General features: G+C 38.9%; 1 protein-coding gene across 2 annotated transcripts; it reads right to left on the reverse strand.

Moving 5' to 3' along the window:
• Nucleotides 1-11,728: 11,728 nt before the first annotated feature.
• LOC120535698 (piggyBac transposable element-derived protein 2-like) lies at nucleotides 11,729-14,077 on the reverse strand. 2 transcript variants are annotated; one of them, XM_039763691.1, is made up of 2 exons: nucleotides 14,005-14,077; nucleotides 11,729-13,704 (listed from the first exon to the last, which is right to left on the reverse strand). In XM_039763691.1, exon 2 carries the CDS (start codon nucleotides 13,692-13,694, stop codon nucleotides 11,853-11,855), a length of 1,842 nt encoding a protein of 613 aa, XP_039619625.1. In that variant the 5' UTR covers nucleotides 13,695-13,704; nucleotides 14,005-14,077; the 3' UTR covers nucleotides 11,729-11,852. The 2 variants fall into 2 exon arrangements, with proteins under 2 accessions (XP_039619625.1, XP_039619626.1); XM_039763692.1 differs by having other exon boundaries at nucleotides 11,729-13,700; nucleotides 14,005-14,072.
• Between the last annotated feature and the right edge of the window lie 3,778 nt (nucleotides 14,078-17,855).

The following is a 17,855-nucleotide window of genomic DNA, read 5'->3' on the forward strand; positions in this document are numbered from 1 at the left end:
AGTGAAAAAAGCTATGGATTGACAGTGCATTACAGATGCTAAAGTCACAGATCAGCTTCATGTTCAATACTTTTACCACCAGCAGAGCAGTCAAAAAAGGCTACTTTAGTCAAGTGAAGGGTTAAAATAAATTAGGTTGGACTACACCACTATAGGGTTTTTTCACTAAATTTATTTTATTTATATATAATGAAATGAAATGTTTGTACAGTGGGCAGAACATCCTGTGTTCAGTTCCTGTGCTCAGTTGTGATCTGTGTAGAGTATGCATATTCTGCCTTTGCCTTTGTGGATTATCCTCCAGTCTGGTTTTCCACACACACACACACACCCAAAACAAATTCAGGTTAGGCTAATTGCTAATTCCAAATTGGCCCACTGTGTGTGTGTGTGTGTGTGTATGAGTGGGCCTTGTAATGGACCAATGCCCTGTCCAGGGCCATTTCCTGCTTTGTACCCAGTGTAATTTTTGATACTGGGAAAGGTTACAGCATCATGTACACTTCAATTTGATTGAATGGGTTTGGGAATGTAATTTTATAATGAAGCGCAATTAAGATTAACTATGTTTTACAGTCAGTACTCTTTGCAAGGAGAAATCAGTTCCAACTGACAGGCGCCACTGGTGAGCACAGTATAGGCTCCTCTGCATTTTATGTACACAGCTAGTGTCTGGAAGCCTCTCTTATTACTTTGTATTCTATCCCATATCAAATGTATGCGTGGGTCAGACTAGTGGCTTACAGGGTTTTAAGAAAAATGTGTGAATGGCACTCAGCCCGGGATTCAGGAGAAATCTGCAGCAATCAATGGGGCTATATACTGTATGTGTCTAAAGCTGGAAGATCAGCAAAAGGTGAGTCATAGGTTATGATTTCCAAGACTGTGCACAGCAACAATATTAATACAGTTACTCCTGTCTCAGCAATAACCTACTATAAAAGGTGTTTAAAACAATGAAGTGAACCGAAATGACACGTTTTGTTCTTGGCGCTGGTGTTTAGGGTTGTAGACACACACGGCGGGGGCCTTAGGTTCGATTCCCAGCCTAGATTCTGTCTGTGTTGATTTTGTACATTCTTTCTCTATCCACGAGGCTTTTCTCTGAGTAGATTGCTTTAACGCCACAATGCATGTGTACAGAATATAATGAAATTCTTACTTGCGTGTTAAAATCATCATACAACATGTCACAAAACTGTAGTCCCTTACTTCAAAACTGTTATGGTTCAGCTAGTGTTTTTGCCCTGACTTTAGTATATTTTTGTGTATTTAATATTCTTTTGCTATTTTTTTTAAGTTTCCATGACTTCGTTTAAGGCAATTCCTTTGCATTCGTTTTGAGTTTTTTATTTTCTTTTTTTAAAATATTTTGTAATTTTTAAAGACTATTTTGTGGACAAGTTTCTGAAGTCAAATGTTTTTCACAGAGGCACTTTGCAGATTTTGGGTCATTAAAAATATTTTTTGAGGCTAAAACGTCTTTTAGCCTGTGGAGACTGAAGCAGGCCAGTAGAGTTGGGTTTTAAGCTATCTTGGGTGAGTCCAGAGGCCTGGCCTGGCTTATGAAGGAGGCTTCACACCTTCTTTCACTATGGTTCTGACTTTGTTTCATGACAAACATATGTCTTCCTTGTGCAAATTACATTTCAAAATTGGAAAGGAATATAAGTGCATTAATCGATAATGCTCTGGTATGGATTTGTGTCCCACTTTTAGTAATAGACCACTTTCACACTTCAGAGTTCATGAACTTGGGAGCATTCGCTTGCTGGGGTTTAGCATATCCAGTTATAATGTCAAAGAGTTTCTGTAATGTTGTTTTTTTATTTACTTTGAAACAAAAACAACCATGCCTGAGTTTTCACAACTTACCAGCTAATAAAGGCTAAAAGAAGAAATTGACTCACACAACAATACATTGAGAAAGTTCAGCATTTCGTGTTAATCGAGGTAGCTCTGTTGTGTGTAGTCTGCATTTTACTGAGAATTTCTCTCTGTACATTGTACATCGTAAGCATTTCTGAATTGGAGCTGTCCCATCCCACTTTAAGCTGAACAACTTGGGGGATGAGAAACAAGAACGGCTTTCTATGTATGACCAAGAAGAGAGTCGTCTGGGAGATGATTTTCGGCATGTTGTTTCTGATGTCCTACTTGAAACCTAAGAGATGGACATGGAAAAAGTGTGTGACACTGATATGTTGACAGATCATGATTACGTGCGTCCCCCTTCATCAGGTATGCTCATGCGTTTTAATATAATGATTTTTAATATAATCTTTATTAAAACTCCACTGTATCACTTATGTGACTAACAAAGAATCAGCAATCAAGAACTAATGTAAATCTAATAGTGACATTTAAAACTTGCACCCAGTAACAGAAATTATTTTTTATCTTTTTATGTATTAACTGTGTGAAACTGTACTATTTAATATTTGAACAATTTGGCAAGTTTTATCTCAATTTCAAACAGACAGGCAATATAGTTTTATAACATTAAGAATAATGAATAAGCTGATTCTGACTTTAAATTAAGTAATGAAATTGTCTTTGATTGGTTTTTCATTGGTATGTTCGTGTTCATTTTCAACATGTAGAATTTTTGTATCTAATAGGTGCACTAGATGCTGTTGTATGGTGGCTCTCAAGGCCACCGTACTGTTTCCCTTAAAGGACAGGCGCTAAAGCAATCTATCAGCAAACTGGAAACAGATCTGGTGAAACACAGAACATCACCATTGCAGATTAACAGATTTTGTGCATCTGATATGGACTTTCAGTAATACACACGTTTTTCTTCTGAGAAGGTCTTCAGAGCATTTTGGTATGCAATTGAACCATCTGTTACCAATACAGTTCATTGGTCAAAAGCACAGAAGAAAGGATTAACCGAACACCAAACAGCTCTAAGCCCAAACCACAAGCTGCAGCTCATTGATGATTTTTTTCTTTTTTATTATTGTTGTCGGGTTGCAGCAGGACTGAAAGAGATGGTCCTGGCAGGCATTTTTCAAATGAGTAGGTCTGCTGTTAGCAGTATTATTATCACATGGGCTAAGTACCTTTAACTTTGTCGTAGGATCAATGCCAATATGAAAGACTAGACAGCAAGTTTTATCTAGAGGCGAGGGTTCTAATAGACTGTACAGAGCTAAGATGTCAGAGTCCAACAGCACTCCTGCTACAATCTAAGGTGTTCTCTTCATACAACAACACCACCACCTTCAAAGGACTGATTGGAGTTTCACCATGTGGAGCTGTCATCTTTGTTTCTAAGCTCTACACAAGATCCATGTCTGATAAAGAAATATTCAAACAATCAGGAATCCAGGATCTTCTAGAGCCTGGAGATGGCCGCATAGCAAACAAAGGGTTCAAAAGTGAGTGGGAGCTAGATGAATGTGGGGCAAACTAATCATTCCCCCATTCAAAGCAGCACCTCGATTCAGCAAAGAAGAAGTAGAGAAAACACAAGCCATAGCTCGCCATCAGATCTTGGTAGAACAGGCAATCAGGAGAGTGAAAGAAAACCATATCTAGGACACAGCAGTTCCTCTCACAATGACATGCACAGTGAACCAAAAAGGAACCAACTGCTTCTTGCTAGGTATCTTTCAAAGGCCACTTAATGTAAAAGGACACAAAGTTGTATTAGCACACTCTTAAAGCTCTTGTTATACCAGGAGCCACATAACACACTTTGAAATCATCAATTCTACAAATGTTAACTTCTTTTAAGGCATGTTGAATAAATAACACTTTTGACCATCATATTAATGAATTTCATTAAATAAATTATATTGTTTATTCAAAATCTTAAAAGTGTTAAATTTAAATTTAATTTAAAACCTTTTAAACATGTTTCGATAAATACACTTGTGAAATAGAATAAAATATGTAATAAACAGCATGAATTATTTTTGTAAGAAAATACATTCAAAATTCACTGTGCAAAATATTTGGACTCAAATAATTACAGAAGCAACTTCTTTCAATGTTCTTATGCATACAGCTACAACAGTTGCAGATTTTTAAATATTCTTACATGTAGACAGCGAAGTAGTACAGGTCCAGCTGATCATTCATATTAGAGATCTTGTCATCAACCCTCCATACTCTATCCACAGTGATGTCTCCCTTTGTGTCTGTAATAAAGTCACACCAGCTCAGTCTGGCAATGGCACCTACCAGAAGTGCTTATGGGTTGTTTTAAGTGTAGCTTGACCCTTAATGAGCTTTATGTACCCTGCTTCAGAAACACGCTCAACATTTGTACATTTTATTTTGGTAAGCCCAAAGCATGGATTTTCCAAATGAATCAAACGATTTCCATCAGGGCTGGCACCAAGATGAGGAGTGTCTGGATGAATTACAAATCCGCAAGGTAACACATTAATATGACAGAATTCAGAATACTGCTCCAAAATTGCTAGTTCAAATTCAAGGCCTCTTTTCTTTGATTCAGCCTGCTATGTTCCCTTGATCATTCTTTTTCCCAACAATTGGCCAGATGACTCCCCTTGTACATGGCATACTTCTCAAAATTTACTTGATGCTACCCTTGGTCTACAAATTTCTGAACACTCCATGCACTGAGACTGTTGTTTTGTTCTCTCTTCTATTAAAGCTGCCATCTCAGGATTCACTGTTACGCTCTCCACCAAGAGTAGCTGATGGAAGCTGGAAACAAAGTTCAATTTGCTCTCACGTTTCACTCTGAGCAGAGGGAGTTTCAGAATCTCTGGATCACCTATGTGTTGTGTGTACATTCTGGTTGTAACAGATGGGCACTGTTATGACAGTACTGAGCCATAAGCCACTGGTCCAAACTTTGAATCAACGAGGCAGTTCTGATAGTCCAACGCTTCTCAACCTTTAAGTATTTTCAACCTGAGTTTTCATAACAGTTTTAATCGCGCCCCCCTAAGGATTTTTTGAAAGGAGCCCACTAATACCAATGTGTTCTTTTTTAATTAATGATATATCATAGATGCATATTTTATTATAGCTACTTAACTTTTATCGACACTTATCTAACTCTATATTTATTTTTCTAGTACTTTAAGTTAATTTGTTTTGGTGTCAATCGATGCATTTTTCATATTTTCGATTCTTGTTTTCTTTTTTTCACATCTTCGCGCCCCCCTTTTTGTTACTTCGCGCCCCTCTAGGGGGCCCGGGGGGCCCCACAATTTGAGAACCACTGTGATAGTCCATGCAAAACAGTTCAGGTCAAAGGCTGTCGAGTAATGCTTCTTAATTATTCAGCAACAGACATCACTGCCAAGTCAGGGAAGGGTCCTGAATGAAGCAAATTATAGTAACCCCCAGACATAATAATACATGATCATTTATAAAAATCTTCAACCTTTAAATACATGTTTAATGTGAAATGCATATTATGCAATAAGCAAAAGATAAAACGCCACTAAAATTAACAAAGACAAATGGCAATGTTATTACTCGTGTACGCTTCTTAACAGTGTCGATTTACAGATACTCTTGCCAAACACTTTTGGTTTCTTGACTACCAACTTGTCTAGAGGCTCTGGCTAAATACATTATCATACAAATTCAATGATTACATTAAAAAAATTAGACAATATAAAACTGCTAAATTAACTGTCTATCACACATAAACATATGCAATTTACCCATGTCCTTGGCCGATGCCAAGTCTGCAGAAAACTAGTACATGGGACTGGTGATGGGGCTGTCTGCATTTTCACTGTACTAAAATATGCATACTGGAAAAACAAAGTGACCAGCTGGTTGCACAGTACTTTCCCTGCAGCACATGAGCATAACGTGCTGTTTAACTATACAGGCTCATCAATCTGTAAAGTGACCTACAGGTGGTCAGAGAAGTGTGTGACACTACAACGCATGGAATGAAATGTTTGTTATAATAAATGATTGACAATGAGGTTAATGAAAGAACAATGGCCTTCTGAACAAAGTGTTATGGAAAAACAAGAGCAATATGACACTAAGGTAATCAGCCACTACAAGCAGTCATCTAGCCGTCATATTATATTTGTATTATTATCAAGCAACCTACCCTTACTGTTTAGCAAGTTATCATACCTTTAAATATAAGTGACATTTACTGTCACCAACAACTAGAAGGCTGAGTAATTTAAGCACATTAGACACTATTCACTTTGTGTTTTATGTTTTTGTAGTGTCATAAACAAAGTAACATTGGAGCTGAGTGGAGTTGCTTTGGTAGGCAGCAGTACCGAAGCATTCATTATAGAGATCTGCAGCCATATAAATATCAAAACATGAAAGGGTAACAGAACAAATAAGTATCTGTAACCACAGTGAATCAATGTCAAAACACGATAGTGTAACCGAACAAATTAAGTATAGACAATACTGCAGTGAATAAATGTCAACTGACCACTGTATAACAGAATATGTAAGTTTAGTTTATCAAACTGTTAGAGAAACCTGTAGGGAATGTGGTTCCTCTCTTTTCCTCATGGATCTGTGACATCTTCATCTTACCACTACTTCCATATTCAATATGTTTGTTACTAATCACATCCAAAGAACAAAAGAAAATGAAAATTTCTCCATTCATAAATTAGCATGGCACATGATGCTAGCTAGAAAAATAGCATTAATCAGAGAGCACTTACCTTCACAGCTCAAAAAATAATTTTCATAAAGATATTTGTATCCCTTTTCAAGTTTTTTAGATGACATGTTGTGCTCCACCAATTGTGTAACATATGCTATGGTCAGTTTGGGAAGATTTTTGAGAGAACTGCCAAACAACAGTACAGATTTCTCTGTTGTGTTTGCCGACCATCATTCAACACGAAGTTGATTGTCCTAACAAGAAACTGGCAGGAAGTCATCATAATATCCGTGAAAATGGCCTGTTTACAACTTATGATGCTGTTATAGGCTGCCACTCTGTAATACAAAAAGTGTGTTTAGAATATGGATGAATAAACCAAAGCATCTATGGTATTTTGTTACAGCTAAAAGTTCACAAAAAGGTTCAAGTGCACTAGTGGGACTGCATCCGGAGTAGTGTGTGCAGTTCAGGTCACCATGCTACAAGAAGGACATACTAGCACTTGAAGCTGTGGAGAGAAGAGCAACCAAGTGCCTCTCAGGACTTAAGGACATGTCCTACTCTGACACACTCAGAGAATTAAACCTGTTTAGTGGAGACTGTGTGGCGACCTAATCCAGGTCTTCAAAATCGTCAAAGGCATTGATAAAATATGGGTGCATAATAATTTCAGTTTAATGGGGAATCACATACATGGAAGGACACCAGGCGAAATTATTGGGAAGTACATTTAATACTGAAGCTATCAAGCACTTCTTTAAACACAGAGTTGTGGGAATCTAGAACAAACTACCAAGTCATATAGTTGAAGCAGAAACCTTGACAACATTTAAGAAGGGAGCTCTCCTCTCATTTGTCAAATTTCTTATGTTCTAATGATTTGATTTGAAGATTGACTGCAGGCCTTCATAAGGAACACTTTCTGTGTATTAAAACTGAAAATACAATAAAAAATGTTTTTTATGCAGCAAATGTGTTTATGATATAATATCATGTGTAAAAAGTAAGCAATTCAGTTATTGTTAAAACATCAGAACACAAATAAAATCAGCAAGTACACCCCAGACAGAGAAATCAGAAAAGAGTGAGAGTGTACTTGATTTATTTTCAAACCAGATTGTCAAGAGTTTTAAAAAGAAAAAAGAAAAATAATAATAATAATACAAAGCAGAATACATGATGAGGTGACAAACTAAGTAACATAAAATGACATAACTTTCCTAAACCAACTTAATCCTAATCAAGGTTAAAGAGGGGGAGAAGAGTTTATTAATAAATGATAAACTGGTAAGTTAACATGCCAAGGAAGTACGGAATAAAGAGTGGCAGTAACACGGTATTCTCACTGAACAGCACAGACCCACAAGAATTGTAGGGATATATCAATTTAAATGCCGAACAGAACAGGTAGGTCTTCAGTCTGGATTTAAATTTCAAAGCAAATGGAGGCTTGGGCATAACAGCTTTTACTAGCAAATCTCAAATAATAGTGCAGTGCTCTTGCTCAGCATGAAGAATCAATTAACATCTAACAGTCTCCATTTGTGCACTCTGAGAACTGTAGCTTTAAGGTGCATTTTGTGAAAAAGAGCTTATGTAAATTCATCATCTTTAGGAGAGCGTTGATGGATAAATTATGCACATTGACACTGGACACTAAGATAAAATGTTTTGAGGCCATGTTAAATATTACATTTATTCTCAAAAATTAATTACTCTTTTTGAAGTATTAATGGGTAGTCTTGATAGTTTCTTATATTCTTATTATATATGAATACTTAAAACATGATAGATAGATAGATAGATAGATAGATAGATAGATAGATAGATAGATAGATAGATAGATCAAAAACTTATCTTGGATTTGAAAGGATTGTATGCCATTAAAGCTTTAATGCAAATAGGGTAATACTTAAAACTGTACTTGAATACAACTGCTTACTTACTATTATTATTATAACCCATAAAGCAGAATTGCAGAATATCCGGTTCCTGCACTTGTTTGATATTCTCCCTCTTCGTGATAGAACAAGGAGCTTACTTATGCAGAAAGAACTCGTATTTGTGCACCTCCCACCGGGGACAGCGCAAGGCACAGCCTTCTGGGTTTATTGCTCTCGACTGGCCCAGTAACGTCTGGGAATTCCCCCATTAATACCTAGAAAAAAACTAGAGAGAATAATATGTTGTCGGCACGATCTTCACCAGTAACGATCCGAATTTTATTGTACAAGGATGTCAAGGTACTTCGAACAGAAAACCTGCTGTATTATTGGACGTAATGTCATGAATAAAATGTGTCTGCGCCTATATCATAAGTTGAGCGGTATACATTTTTTATAAACGCGAAAATGGGCGTCACGAAAGGGGGCGTCGCCCTAAGAATTACATATACTATTGGCTGCCTGCCTCAAGGAAGGCGCACTGAAGATGAATAATTGTCATATTACTCTTAGCTTCACGTCTAATAAAGGCATTCGGCTGTTTGATTGAAACAGACGAAAAGGAAAATGGAGCCGAATTGGTTGTGGGCGTGTCTACGATGCACGAAGAGGTTCATTTTAGAAATGCGGTGCTTTCTGTTGCCGGTGGTGATTGGGGTTTTTTAAGTTGGCATTGAGTCACAGAGAATGATCTGGAAATTTCCTTTCCGAAATTAAAGTTTGTGTGCAGCTGAGGCGTCACCCGGTGACTCAGAAGCATTCGTACGATATACTAAATGAACGTGAAGCCTAGCACATAGGGCTGTATATTGGCACGTGGCCCAGTGATGTCCGTTTACAGTTTTCTCGTTAAGTGGAATAATTGCAGAACGAGTGTATTAGAAACCATATAATATTACGATATAAAATCATAAAAGACTGTACCAGCTGCATTAGACATGCCAAAAGTACTGCGACTGCAAGCAAAATGACATGGGTATTATGTGATTTGATTTCTCTACTCTGAATACCATTTTTGTTTTATCGGTTCCTACTTTTTCTACCTTTCGCAATATTTCAAGCTTTAAATGCGTCTGGCCAATATATTTATTCTGGATCCTTAATGGGCCTCTTAAAAGACTGTAGCCACCCGTAGCCAGTTTGATCTGTTACCATGAATTGAAACTTCCACCAAAACACACAGTGCTGTTGGCGTCTACTAGAAACATATGACCCACCCATCCATCCAAATTGCAAACTCGCTTATACAGAGCAGGCGCGCGTGGGGAAGTTGGAACCTATCCCAGCAAACACCGGGCGCATGGCAGCAACGATCGCAGGTGATGGCGCCGGTACCCGGCGCGTCACAGAAGCATAAAATGAATTAAATTACAACATTGTATTGTTGTTGGTTTTCCCTTAAGCTTTAACACACTTCAAATTTTTGTGTTGTATTGGATTCAAATAACATCACTTGTGCGTTTAGCTATTCACACTCTTAACAGATCATCTGTTCTACAAGAACAATGTAGTACCATGTAGGAGAAAGAAAATCAGTTCAGCAGCTTCTGCAGGACTCATGCAGACTCCTCTTCAACCTTGCGTCGCTAGTCCAAGGTGACAGACATTTAAAGATTTCTAATACCCTCTAAATATATTCAGTATATGAAATGCCATCGGCAAACACATGCTTGTATCCGGGTAGTACAGGATTGTAGCTGGTACTTAGCAGACTCTGATTGCTTTGGTTGTGTGTATATTAAGTCAAAACATAACACCATTTGGTTAGACAACACAGACGTTAAAGTCCACTTGACTAGAAAGAGGATTATACTAGACATTTACACTAGGCATCATGTCGATTATTTTAAATAATAATTGCGTTTGCAAATATTTTTGTATTCCCAAGCATCCTTTTCCCTATACCTATTTTAGTGGTTAGCACAAGACAGCTCACTTTTCTAATCATTGTAATTAGTTTGAAAGTTAGTGGAGAATGTCAAATAAAGTGTGTTACAGTGCCACGGCATAGTCATATCTAATAAATGCTACTCTCAGGTTTACACAGATGAATAATCTGAATCACTCAGCCTCTTTTCCCTCAGATACGAGCAGAACGTGACAGAGGAAATCCCGCCCACGCTCACGTCTTACTGGGTTTTCTTTCTCGAAATTCGACTATCATTGGTTAATTTATATAAAGACAAACTTGCTGAGAGAAGCCGGTTGGCCTCAATAAAAACTGTTGAAGGCGACACAGAGCTGCTTTTGTCGTCGTTTTAGTAATTTAAAAGATACCCGGAAACTGATGCTATATTGCGTAATGCGTACGGGAAGGGAGGTGAGATGAGAGTTCAGAAGAACTGATTCATGTCAGAGTGAAACATGTTCTGTACTGCCAATGCAGTGCTCTATATGTAGCTAAGGGACCTTTGCAAAGAACTGCGATCTTTGGTTAAAACACTGTGACCCCACAGCGGCTAGCTGGACAGCTTTTATGTACGGGGCTTTCAAAGTAAAACTACAAACTTTGAAATAACACGGTTTGAACAGGACTAAGCCATTTATGAATATACTCTCCCATTACACGCATTAAAGCCCTAAGATGCCGCCCAAACGCCCTGCCACTTCTAAGGCTTCTGGCAATGAACCTATAAGCGCCAGAAAAAATATAAGACAGTCCAGGAGAAGATTGAACTACTGGATTTGCTCCCGGAACTAAATAATTATGCCGCAGTAGCCACCCGACGAGTTGTAAATCCTTTGCTTTGCAGCTTAATTTCTAGCGTTCTGTAAAGGCGGGTCACAGAAATGCAAATATATATCAATTTTAGAAAATGTACAGTAAGTTGAATTTGTCTAATTTAGATACACTTCCAATCATACATTAACATGTTGATATTCAAAGAAGAAATTATGGTTTCCTTATAAATTAAGGCAACAAAATAACATCACTAAAATTCGTCGGACTTTCAGTTTAAAACTCAGTGCTTTTAAAACCCCTTGTTGCCTGAATTTATTTACAGTTATATTAAAAACTATATATATATTTGTGTTTTTGCCGTCAAGTAGATGCTAAATTAAGTGGAGATTGTTAATTAGAATATAGCACATATAATAGATATAAATTTAGCTATGACACGAATTAGCAACATTATGCATAATTGGGTATATTAGTAATTAAATAAAATTTCCACTCTCAGGTATGTAGATTATTTTATTGATGCTTCTATTGATCAGTTCCTCCAGTCAACAATCCAAATTGCAAAGATTTTCCAAAAATCAATAGAATGTCATGAAATTAACAAAAAGTCACATGAGGAGAAACAGTCTTACTCATGGAATTCTCGAAAGCAGTTGTTGTTCTTGTTGAGGCACAGGTGAACATTGCACTTTGAACATTTGATTACAGTCTGACCCTTACAATTTGGGTGTTTGCAGCGTTGCCGTCCACTTTCAACCACTGGCCAGTGACCCACAGCATCTGAACGGACTTCCAGTGTTGGAATAGCCTTAGCCGGACCTCTGTGTTTCTTCTTTTCGAAATCCCTTTCAACATCAGATGAAGGCCACCCCCTCTTCTTCCTTGATATATTCTTGCCTTGCATGCAGAGTGCATGTGCAATTGATGTTCTAAAAGCAAGCAAATCCTTCTGCTTCTTTCTTGGAACATCCAGTGAATCACAATCACGTTGATACAACAACCAGCTGTTTACAATGACAATATCAACAAAATGAAAAAAGAACCTATGATAGTACTTTTTTGACCTTATGTGGATGCGATAATATGCAATTAGTGCATCAAGAGCATCAACACCACCAATGAACTTGTTGTACAGGCTGATGATGTTTGGGCATTCTATAGACACTTTCTTCTTTGAGTTTCTATCCCATCTTTCTACGATAGAAACAGGCTGGGCACTGGCAAAAGTGCTGGCAAAGATCACCCCTCTATTGTCAAACCATTTTACTGCTCTTATTTCGACATTGGCTACAACAACCTTTTTCTCTTCAAATGTCCCTCTTCCCTTCTTCTTCATATCAGTGTCTACGCTGAAATTGCACCCTTGCAGGTGACTTTGCTGCACAGTCCCAAGGGCTGGTATTCCCTTGTTCGCAAGAGCAACAAACAAATCCAAGGAAGAAAACCAGTTGTCAAAATACAGCAAGTGATTCAGACCACCACAAATAACTTGGGCAAGCTTTAGCACAATGTTTCCACTTGCTCCGATGTTAGGTTCTCCAGGTACAGGATCTATTTTCCCTGCAAATATATCAAATGAATGCACGAGGCCTTTTGTATCACAAAGCATAAAGATTTTGTATCCCCATTCGTATGGTTTCTTTGGGATATATTGCTTTAGACTTGATCTACCTTTGAATGGCACCATTTGCTCATCAATAGACAACATTTGACCTTGTGGGAGACCCTGAAATTTTGGAAGAAGTGAATCAATAATTGGCCTGATTTTGAAAAGCTCATCGTAATTTCCATCATTGTTGGCTGGCATGTTGCTGTTGTCATTGAAATGAATGAATTTTTTAATTTGTTCCCATCTGTCTCGGGATATCACATCAGCCACCTGTGCTACTCGACATTCACTGGACCAGTACATTCTTGACCTTGGTAAATGTACAACACTCATGTACACTACAGTGCCAATAAACTGCTCCAATTCATTTCGATCCAATTTGAGAGCACTATTTGGATTTTTTTGCATGCAATACAGATTACTTTGTTCTGCAATAGTATCCAAAAGATCAGCATCAAAAAAGTCTCGGAAGTACTGAATGGGCAGTCTGATTTCCTCAGCATCAGGAATAGCAGCTTGCCAAATTGGAATGTCTTTTGCAGAGTGCTGTTGATGTACTGTCTTCCACACTACCTTTTGCTGTGTTCTCCTTGCAGCTGGTCGCCTTCTTCCACCATTAGCACTGCTGCTAGCAGGTACATCAGGATTGCTGTCAGAGTCTTCATCACTGCTGCTTTCATTGTCAGTACTCTCATTACTGCTGCTTTCATCTCCAGAAACATCACCTGGGGATAATGGTGTAGATCTGTTGTCTTCATCGCTATCCTCACTGTCACTGAGACAGCTGTCATCACTTTCAACTGGTGGAACCCTGATTTGAAGTCCACCAGCTCGCTTCCCGTGGAAAGTTGATGTGTTCATTTAGTTCTGCCTCAAAATAAAAGGCAGAAATCGCATTTATATCCCAGCATACATTTTTACATTAATTCTAGAAATTAACTAGGATCAAAATGCAAAGCATCTATGCATAGGAATTCGAATTTCTACGACATTGCACCTAAATACAATATTATTCATATATGCAGCCGTTATTGCCGAATGTAGCGAAAAAGCGACAAAGCGAAAACAGCGTATAACTTCCGACATTTTCGTCACATGTAGTCTATTCTGAAATATCAGCAACAGAAGAAAACAATAACCTTATATGCATTTTTATCTTAGCGCAATTTACCTCAAATATGGAGAATTGCTCGAAACAAGCAGCCTAAATCCACGTGCACGGAAATGGCAACACTTCGCTTCCATCCGGCGGCTGTAGTTTCCACTACGACCGCTAGATGGGAGGAGAAGCGCTTTCAATACAATCCTTGGAACGTATCAAATACGCAGCGACCGGCATTAGCAGGATACAAGTGCCACCTCGGCTGCATTCAGCCTGGAAGCGGTTTGATGCGAATTCTCGACAGTCGTCTACAAAGGGTTTTAATCTTAAGCCTAATAAAAAGAAAATGCAAATGTGGCACATCACTTTATAATTAAGGAGAAATATACTGTATTTGCATTTTCTTTGCCACACTCTATTCAGTGTCTGTAAATTCTTTGAAAGTGTTATGGTGTCTTCCGTTGACGTTTTCTAAAAGCACAGTATTTTATTATTTAGCTTGTCATCTAATATTCCTCAAAAAACACACAATCTTTGTGGTCAATTTGATGATTAATCATTAGTCTATGATCAAATATACCAGAGTACAGAGCTTTATATAAAAATTTTATTCATCACGTTTTGTGTAAATGATTTTTATTGTTTATTTTGTGATATATTTGTATACTTTAAATTACCATGAATTCAGTCATTAAGTTTGTAAATTAGAGTCCCACATGAAAACATGTCTCAGAGTTTAGCTTGGAATTTTTAAATGTGAATTCAGTATTAGCGTTAGGATGTAATTACAAGACACCATTTTTATTAAAAACTAAGAAACACTTAGATGTCTGGTCCTTGAAGAAAGGTGGTTCATGCGTTTCTTCTGAAACATAACGCCCCAGGTCACACTGGTGACTGTGCTGTCACCTTTTTCATGACCTACAGGTGTGTGGGATTGTCCTCTGTGTGTGGAGCGTATGACTTGTATTTGCTATGAAAACAATCAGTCTGCCAGTGCAATGTGCTTCACTATCAACAGATGTTGCTCTTTTCCTGTCAGTCATACTGTGTGCCAGTACTGCTGTCTTTTCTTGTCAGCCATGCTACATTACTGTGCCACCGCTTTCTGTGGGAAGGACCCTAAACCCAATTACATGGTAGAGGTAGGCTGACTTCCAATTCTTTGGTCGGGTATGACTTTCTTTTGGAGTGTGTGACTTGCATTTCAGATGCATTTAAGATGAAAATGATCAGTTTGCCTGTGCAATGTGCTTCAGTGTCAGCAGATGTGGCCATGGTAATTTTCCTGTCAGCCACGTCACATGATTGTGCTGCCAGTTGCTGTAAGAGGGACCTGAAGCCCAGTTACATGGTCGAGGAAGCCTGCATCTCCAAGTTGTGGGTTATATTATGTGTATCACATTATAAGCTCTCGATTAAGACCAAGGTTCAAGGCCTAGTGGTTCATAAGTTTTATTGTGACAGACAGAATACCCTTATCATTTTATATCAGTTGGAGAGCATGCACTGGTACAGTATGATGTTGCAACCACCACATGACAAAACAGCTCTTTATTTTGGTTGGCAATGGGCAGACACCCGGTCTAGTCCCAACATCTGGAAATGACTGTCTTTCTGCTGTAGCCAGGTGTTACGTGGGTGTCCCCTTGGACTGGTCCAGCCGCTCAGGTCCTCAACAATGAGAATCCTGTGAGCTGGATCACCCTCAGGGAATCACATGGCTGTAGTGCCATAACTGACACTCCCTAACAATACAGGTAATGCGCCTCATTTGGGGCTCTGTGAGCAACCGGTTGTTCAACACAAAGTCAAACTAGCGGTACCCAAGGATTCTCTGAAGAGGCACAGTACCAAAGGAGTCCAGTCTTCATCTCAGGTCACTGGATATCTATCGTCCAAGTCTCGCAACCCTACAGCAAAACTGGTAACACCAGGACTCTAAAGACTTGGACCTTCGTCCTTTTGCAGAGATATTGAAAGCTCCACACACCTCTTTCCAGCAACTTCCTGACATGCGCTCCCAATCCACCTACTGACTTCATGGAAAGAGTCACAAGAGACATGACTGTCACTGCCAAGGTAAGTAAACCTCTCAACAAGGTCAACACCATCTTCGCAGACAGACACACTGCTGATGGCAGTGCCCAAGAGGTCATTAAAGGCCTATATATACTGTATGTATGTCTCTGTATAGAGACATAGAGACAGATAGATACATGTACTGTTTTAATTTTGGGTAGCATGGTGGCGCAGTGCGTAGCACTGCTGCCTCGCAGTTAGGAGACCCTGGGTCCTCCCTGCATGGAGTTTGCATGTTCTTCCTGTGTCTGCATGGGTTTCCTCTGGGTGCCCCGGTTTCCTCCCAAAGACCAAAGACATACAGGTTAGGTGCATTGGGAATCCTAAATTGTCCCTAGTGTGTGCTTGGTGTGTGGGTTGGTGCCCTGTGGTGGGTTGGCGCGCTGCCTGGGGTTTGTTTCCTGCCTTGTGCCCTTGTACTGGCTGAGATTGGCTCCAGCAGACCCCCGTGACCCTGTAGTTAGGATATAGCGGGTTGGATAATGGATGTTTTAATTTTCTTCTTTAAATTCAATTTGGATATGTTGCTTGAAGTTCTCCAGTCACAATTAATATTTTATAGTTTGACTCATTTTTTCAAACAATTAGGCTTTTTTTCCATATAAAACTGTTAATTAATTTTTTCAGTGCATCTTCGTTTGTTTTAGATAATCTCAATTAAGATAACTGATCATAAATTAGCCCTTTAAGATGAATAATCAATGTCTGTTTTTAGAAAGATAAGTCATAAATCAATTTTATTTGTGATTGTTTATAGATCTTAGTATGTCTCTTTATTGTACTTTTCAAGTAGTCCTAAGTCAAGGGATGGACAAAGTCATTCCTGGAGGGGCACAATGGCTGCAGGTTTTTGTTCTAGCCCAGTTTCTTAATAAGAAGCACTTATTGCTCAAGTAACATTTCTTCTTCATTTTAGTTGTCTCACTCATTAATATTTTGAACCTGCATTGCTTATTTTAGTCTTAAACAGCTGTATTCTTGGTTCTTAATTGCTCATTATTAGCAGTAAGATGCAAATGAGAAAAGAAACCTGAATTTCTCCATTTAGCTTGTTTCCATTTACACCTGTGTTTATTTATTGTGTACTATCTGGTTTAATTAAATACTTGGAGGGAAAGTGAAGAGAAAAAAGTGAAGGACTGAGAATTACTCATCCATTTTAGACTTCAAATCATTAGGATGTTATCCTAAGAAAGAGGATATGAAAATGATCTGATGTGGCAGAGTTAAAGCACTAACAAGCCCTGAAATTAAATTATTGAAAAGGACTGTTTTCTAATTAAGCAACTGGGTAGTAATTTAGCAGCTGGGGTCTTGTTCACGAGTGAGGGAAGAATGGGCCGTGAGATCGACAGGCGGATCGTTGCGGCATCCACAGTGATGCAGGCTCTGCATCGGTCTGTCGTGGTGAAAAAAAAATGAGCCGTAAGGCAAAGCTCTCAATTTACCAGTCGATCTACGCTCCTACCCTCACCTATGGTCATGAGCTATGGGTAGTGACCGAAAGAACGAGATCACGAATACAAGCGGCTGAAATGAGTTTCCTCCGCAGGGTGTCTGGGCTTTACCTTAAAGATAAGGGTGAGGAGCTCAGTCATCCGGGAGGGGCTCAGAGTAGAGCCACTACTCCTCCACATCGAATGGAGTCAAATGAGGTGGCTCGGGCATCTGATCAGGATACCTCATGGACGCCTCCCTGGTGAGATGTTCCGGGCACGTCCAACCGGGAGGAGGACCCGGGGAAGACCCAGGACACGCTGGAGGGACTATGTCTCCCGGCTGGCCTGAGAACGCCTTGGGATTCTCCCAGAAGAGCTGGAAGAAGTGGCTGGGGAGAG

Source organism: Polypterus senegalus, chromosome 9, assembly GCF_016835505.1.
Source record: "Polypterus senegalus isolate Bchr_013 chromosome 9, ASM1683550v1, whole genome shotgun sequence".
Taxonomy (NCBI): domain Eukaryota; kingdom Metazoa; phylum Chordata; class Cladistia; order Polypteriformes; family Polypteridae; genus Polypterus; species Polypterus senegalus.